The sequence below is a fragment of the Sinohyriopsis cumingii genome, chromosome 4, assembly GCF_028554795.1.
Source record: "Sinohyriopsis cumingii isolate HCF-2022 chromosome 4, ASM2855479v2, whole genome shotgun sequence".
Lineage (NCBI taxonomy): Eukaryota > Metazoa > Mollusca > Bivalvia > Unionida > Unionidae > Sinohyriopsis > Sinohyriopsis cumingii.
Window position 1 is genome coordinate 25,540,696 of NC_142964.1, and position 7,389 is coordinate 25,548,084.

General features: G+C 36.6%; 1 protein-coding gene across 2 annotated transcripts in view; it reads right to left on the reverse strand.

Annotated features, from left to right (window-relative positions):
• LOC149800831 (uncharacterized) overlaps positions 1 to 436 on the reverse strand; it is an 82,732-nt gene extending 82,296 nt beyond the window's left edge. Inside the window, exon 1 of one of the 2 annotated variants that reach the window (XM_089954831.1) lies at positions 71 to 436. In XM_089954831.1, the coding sequence (XP_089810957.1) occupies positions 71 to 100 (30 nt within the window). In that variant the 5' untranslated portion in view covers positions 101 to 436. The remainder of the gene's footprint in view (positions 1 to 70) is intronic. The other variant, XM_089954832.1, reaches the window with a different exon arrangement.
• Between the last annotated feature and the right edge of the window lie 6,953 nt (positions 437 to 7,389).

The window sequence follows — 7,389 nt, forward strand, 5'->3', positions numbered from 1 at the left end:
TGTATCAAATGTGTATCCTCTTAGCTGTAATGAAGTAGATGTGTATTCTATCAAATGTGTATCCTCTTACCTGTAACGAAGTAGATGTGTATTCTAGCATGTGTATCCTTTTACCTGTAACGATCTTCCCGTCATTACTGACTCTAGCCTATTGACGTCAGCGAGTTCTCACTTTGTTACTTGCGTTTCTGAACATGGACTAAACTGAATTCTTGATGGAATCTAGTAATATACGTGAAATTTCCATTCGAAAGACCAGGAAAGTAATTCGGTTGTCCACCATAGTAATAATTATTCCAGACTGATTTTAACATAGCTCTAATAGATTTCCAATTTACTTCCTGGACAAACAACGCTGGCCGTCTGATTAAACTCGAGATCGTTCTGTTGTCCTCATATTCTCAAATTAGGTCTAACGTTTATGACAGAGATAAGCTTCATTCAGAACATATTATATCTAACAGTAACTCCCCATAACACGAAATTCAATATATGTTACTAAAAATAACTGGACCGGGAATTCCAAAGGTTGACAGAACGTCAAACTTTATCGGTGTCTGAGTGTAATCAGATCGAAACGACTGCGTATGTGCGAGTCAAAGTTCTTGAATTGGAAACAATGTTTGGCTCAAATAAGTACATGCCGGGAATTGCATAAAACTCAATATATCTGGCCACATCTCCATTAAAGTGGTGGGTTCTTGTAATTAATAAATGCAAGTATCCTATCACCAGTCGAATACCTAGCGAATATCCTTGAATCATGTGTCCTAGCGCGAGAAGAATACTGTGCAAATAATGATCTGGAATGAGCTTGATCATGGGTAGATTTTGTACACTCCCACATGTAGTGCCAATTACAAATAATCTCCAAGCGTGCAATATCCATATTTGGTATACTCACTTGATGGAGTACTAGTTGCAAATAAAAACCATGTATGCAGTATCCAGATTTTGTATACCACTTGATGGAGTACCAGATTGCAAGTAAACCCCATTTCTGCAGTATCCAGATTTGGTACACTCAGTAAATGGAGTGCCTATTGGAAATAAACCCCATGTCTGCGGTATCCCGATTTGGTATACTCAGTAGATGAAGTGCCAATTGGAAATAAACAGCCACGTATGCGGTATCCAGATTTGGTACACTAAATAGATGGAGTGCCAATTGGAAGCAAACCCCCACGCGTGCAGTATTCAGATTTGGTAGACCGCTAGATGGAGTGCCGATTGGAAATACCCCCCAAGTGTGCAGTATCCAGATTTAGTGATTCATGATGATTTTATGGACCAAGATTGGGATGATCAATACTTTCTTAATGAACATTCCTGTATCCAGACTTTTCTAACGCTCAAATCATCCTAAAAAAGTCAGCACAACTTAATCAACACTGGTCCTGAGATACTCTCGTGGCATTGCCAAAATGGTAATCTAAATATGGGGGTGGGGGACAATAGTTATAAACAATTATTCCCAATCAGTAATATTTATAGTCAATTGGGATACCATTTATTCCTTTTGTCCGCTTTGTATGAGACAATGTTTACCTAAGTTATACGTAAATGCTATGTCCGAAGGCAAAAACGCAATGGTAAGGTATTTTACACTCCTCGTAAGTGCTTATTTCTATAGAAATTTTATTCAAGAATTACACAGACTCTGTTAGCTTATAGTAAGTGTATGATTCGTTGTGGTTTTATTGGGCTTGGTCTAGCAAATACGAAAATAGCGGCCACTGCGTCTAAAAACGGCGGAGGTAATGGTGCAGCTTTCGATTAAGTTGTTTTGTCACGATATTAGTGCACGCATAGGACCATTGCGAAATGCAGTACGATTATACATTGTGTCTTGCATGCATGAAGCCCACGTGCAATACATAAAAAAAAAGATATTGATCAAATTCCAAATTTCAGCACTCGCTGCACTTACATTACTCTAAAATTACTAATCCAGGACGACTTTGCAGTCATTTTGGCTACACTGCTTTGCCATGAGCGAAGCACTGCGAAAACTAAATATCACATGATAGTAGCGGGTATTTTAACAGTTAGTAACTTCTTCGTGTAATGCATTGGATTACAGTTATTTATAGCATTAGCACTTTATATGGAACTTTGCATAATAAAAATGACCTATGACCTATTGATCAACGAATCAAGATAATTCAAGAATGAATCATCATGTTGACTGGTTTATCAAGTTAGTAATTTCCAGTTTGAACCAGTCTAACTATACTAATGAACTAACTGAGAAGCATGAAACGAACTTAAGAATATAAAATACAAACGCGGATAATTTATTATGTATGTAACACAATTTTACCGATCATAGAAGAGCCAATTATTTTAATCAATTACGAAGTCCGCCTTGCTCAGGCTGTAGTTGTGCTTAGAAATAGTCGTATTTACTTCTGATTACCTGTGGTGTTAATATAGCTATCAAAAACTTCAGAAACTGTTAATACAACATATGATATCATTATGGATGGAATAGGGAGAGATTGGACGATTTTCTTGAGAAATGTATCCCCCAAGTATGTTACCCTAAAAATGGGACAAGAGCCAAATACTGTAACCGAATCTGGTGAAATACTGACTGCTCAAGACTGCCACAGCCAATTTGCACACTAGATGACCGATATTGCTCTCCCCGCGCACATGTGATACTTTCACGAGATATGATGCAGTTATGAGTTGGTACCTGAGGCACATCGCCTAAGGTTTTGGAATTGTAGAAAAGCAACTGGACAGACCATGGGTGCCTGCACAAGTGTTTATGTAAGTGTGTGTGTGTGGGGGGGGGGGGGGCACTTACCTGTCTTCAACTCTAAACATGTCTTGGCCTAAATCCGTAAAACTTAATAGCTCACCACTACAGGTTTGCTCTCCTCCCCCACCCCCACCCACCCCAAAAAAATGCCGTGGGTGCCCCTATGACAGACCCATGTCGAATTTTCAAGGAACAAAGAATCTATTTGATAGGTGCTGCTCAGCCAAGAAGGGCAATCAAGATTGCGATAACCTCAGACATTTCATATTGGTTGAAGCGTTCAAGAATTGCGTTCATAGTGACATTAAGATGTACCTTGATGAGCTAAAGGTCGAAACGTTTTAGAAAATGCTGCTCGTACAGCTGACGATTATTCCTTGACTCACAAAGTTTCATTTATTAATAACTCTTCCTCTCAGTAGTTTTTATGTTGTTGTAGAAAGCCATTTCAGGCTCATACGAGCACTTTCAAATTTTTCAATCTGATTTTAGGACTGCTCAGAAATCCTTATTTCTTCCTACTTTTACTTCTTGCAAGAATAAATGACACGTTTATTTTCTGATTGCTACAGATTGTTCTTATTCAGAGCATGGAGTGCCTCTCCATTGTGTAAATTTGTCATCAGTGAGTCTTTACCCATCGAGGGTATTCGTGTATTATTAGGGCTATGACCCATCTGGAGATAAGATTGTGGCTATTCTACTTATAATTGACAATGTTTGAATTAAAGAAAAAGTTGATCCTTTTGAAAATGAAATCCCTGATTGATACCCTGATTGTTTTTTTTATACTACGACTAAAGCAAAAAAGATCTCTTGAGAATGAAGTTGATCATGAGATTATTCCTTTAGCTGATACATTTGTCAGTCTTTCAATGAGATCACGTTTGCTCCTGGTATGCATCAATCAAGAGGTATTGATCACAGCGATCCTCTGTTTACAACTCATTCTCTTTATTCTAATCAGAGTGACAGGAACAAGATCCAGAGATATCCCATTTATTTCAGAAAGCTATTAGTGAAACTGAAGCCACACAGTACCAGTTTGTAATTTTGTAAATACTGGGGTCTTTATGAGAAAATGGAGATCACCTAAGGTACCTGTTATTGAAAAGTGGTCAGTGATCTATCCAATTGTTGTTCCCAAGTTGTATAGACACGAAATTCTAAGTCTGGCACATAAAACTCCTTTTGCTGGTCATTTAAGGATCAATAAGGCTTATCACAAGATCTTGAATCTTCTTATTGCCGAAAATTAAAAGTGATGTTTGTAAATACTGCAGATCTTGTCACACTTGTCAGATGGTAAGAAAACACAATCAGAAGATACCTAAGGTTCATCTACAACTTATTCATTTGATGAACCATTTAGCAGAATAATGGTAGACTGAGCTGATCCCTTACCACATTATGTGTGTCTACAAGATTTCAAGAGGAAACTTCTCTGGGCGATATTACAACTAAACCTATATTATAAGGTTTGATAAATATTTTGTTTACACTTTTTGGAATTGTAAAACCTGTCGAATCTTATCAATAGTCAAATTTTTTGTTTGGAATTTTTCTATTAATTTATATATCAAACAGTTTAAGGGTTCTCCCTATGTTCATGAAAGTCCAGGGGCCTTGGAAAGATTTCATACAAATTTGAAGAACGTAATTCGGTCATTTTGCTTTGGTACAAGAAATGACTGGGATGAGGTTGTTTGCTCTTACAGAATAAAGAATCATTATGGTTTAGTCCTTTTGAACTAGATTTTGTATATGAGGCCCCAAAGAAATTCAAGCAATTACAAGAAAAACATCTTGCAACTAAAGATACAGAAATTATTCATTTTGACAATGTTTCTGACTTAAAAGTTGTCAAAGGCTTGTGAAGTAGTAAGATCTACTCTCTTCACTCTAATCACATAAAAAGGAAATTAAATTACGGGTGCAATACAAAAGAAAGATGTTTTCAGCCTGGTGATAGCGATCTTGCCATGAGTATTATGGTTCTTTTACAATTAAAAGTGACTTAAATCATAAAATTAACACTCCTAGGAGGTGAATAAAAAGCAACTTTGCCATATAAATATGTTAAAGGAGCAGAAACATTCGCATCAACACTTGTTTTAGATACTCCAACCTGAACAAATAAAATCTACCATGACGTTGAAATTTTAGATTCTACACCTGTGACACAGCATTCTTACAGGATGAATCCTGTCAACCAGGAATGTTTGAAAAAAGAAATTTGATATTTGCTGGACAATGATTTCATAGAATCAAGATAAAAACTACTTAAGTTCACCACATATTCTTGTACCAAAACCAGATAACACTTTCCACATGTGCATCTTCTATACAAAAGTGAACAATGTCATCAACACAAATTCATTTCCAGTTCCACAAATCAATGACTGCATTGACAAAATTAGAAATGCACAATATGTTATCAAGTTTTACCCATTGAAAGGATTTGGCAACATTCATGTGACGGAAATAGCAAAGGAAAGTTCAGCATTTGTAACTTGTGATGGAATTTTATTACTATAAAGTGGTGGCTTTTGGTGTGAAAGGTTCTCCTTCAAATTTCCAAAGTGTGATGAATATGATTAAATATGATCTAGATAATTGTGACTCATACATCGATGACATCATCATCTACAATGATACCTGGAAAAATCATCTGGAAACCATTCAGAAATTGTTTGATCAATTTAGTGATGCAAAATTTGACAATTAGTTAATGTAAAAGTGAGTTTTGTCATGCTTGTGTTACATTTTAGGACATATTGTGGCATACAGTCAATTTAAACCTATAGAACTTAAGGTCAATGCTATCACTGAATTACCAGACACTGATGTGATTTTGGAGTATGGCTGGATATTATCGGAAATTCTGCTCTGATTTCTCCATAATTGCTGAACCCCTGACCAATTTGTTGAGTAAGAAAACCAAGAATCATTGGACTGAAGAATATCAGACTTTTGGTACCAGTAAATTAAATGCCACACTTAAGAGTGTTCTAGTTTTTTCAGCTCCAAATTTCAGTCAGTAATTTAAAATGTTTGTTGATGCAAGTAATGTTGGGGTTGGTGGAGTATTGAATCAAGAAGACAAAAATGCTGTGGATCATCCTGTGTGGTATTTGTCTAAAAGTTAGACAAGTACCACATAAATTATTCCAAAACAGAGAAGGAATGCTTTGCTGTGATATTTGCTTTGCAACACTGAAATGTATATTAGTCTAACTCCTTCTCTAATTACTGTATTTAGTAAACACAACCTCCTTACAACCTCCTTACTTCATTAACAAAATGAATAACAAAAATCAAAAATTTTTGAGGTTGAGTTTGATGTGATTTACCTTGGTCAGTAATTGAGGGTGGCGGCCTACCTGACTACTCACATCTTTTCTCTCTTTAGGTAAACATCATACTAAATAGCTAATGCTTCTCTCTCTCTCTAAAAAGGGGTCAGCTACAGAGGTTCTCCTTCTCCATTCAGTTCTGTCACCAGTGTCTTTTGCAGTGAGTCTGATATTCTTTGGTTTCTGCTGTACCACATCTATCCATCTTTTCTTTTGCCATCCTCGGCTCCATTGTCCATACACTTCTTCCTTCATGGTTCTTCAAATGCAGCCTTTTCTTCCCTCTATTCATGTGCCCATACAACCATATTCTGGATTCCAGAACTTTGCATGTGATACAAACTACTCCATCTATTTTGCAGATGTCTTCATTTCTTTTCCTCTCTTTAAGTAAGATCCCATGTATCCAATAAAGAATTCTCAGTTTCGTTCTCTCTTCTTCTTCTTTCCTCCCTAGTGACCATGCTTCTGATCCATATATCAGCACTGGTCTTATCATTGTTTTGAATACTTTTCCTTTAACTCGGAATGGTATCTTCTGATCACAGACTATACCTGTTTAGTCTTTCCACTTGATGAACACCAACTCAGATTTCAAATCCCACTGTACATCCCACATTTCTCACCAAAGTTCTTGCTCCTTCATATATTGATTTAATGACTCATATTATCTTTTCTGAAACTCACTTTTTCTTTAAACTCCAATATGCAACTTCTCTAGGCACCTGATCAAAAGCCTCTTCCAAATACATGAGAGTCCAGTATCTCTTGTTGTTTCCTTCCAGAATCTTTTCTTTCAACTACCTGAGAACATAATTGCATCAACTGTGCCCCTGCCAAGCATGAAGTTCAATTGATTGTAATGAATGATTACCCTTCCTCTGATACATCTTTCAACTACTTTCATACACTTTCAACACAATTTCCAAAAGTTTGATCCATCTGTAGTTTCCACATTCGAGTACATCTCCTTTCTGTTTGCAGATAGTCACTATCTCACTCTCTTTCATATTATCTGGTAACTTTTTCTGCCATAGGGATGATATATAAACAATCCACACCATCTTGCCCAGGAGCTTAAAATCCCTGATGTGATTTCAATCAGCCCAGGTGCTTTATTATTCTTCACCAGTTTTATAGCCAATTCAATCTCTGTGGTTGATTTCATTTTGTGGACCTTCCACAGGATCAATGTTCTCCAATGGTTCCATAGCATTTTCTGCATTAAGCATCTAGACGACTTTCCTGTAACTTCTTCAAGAC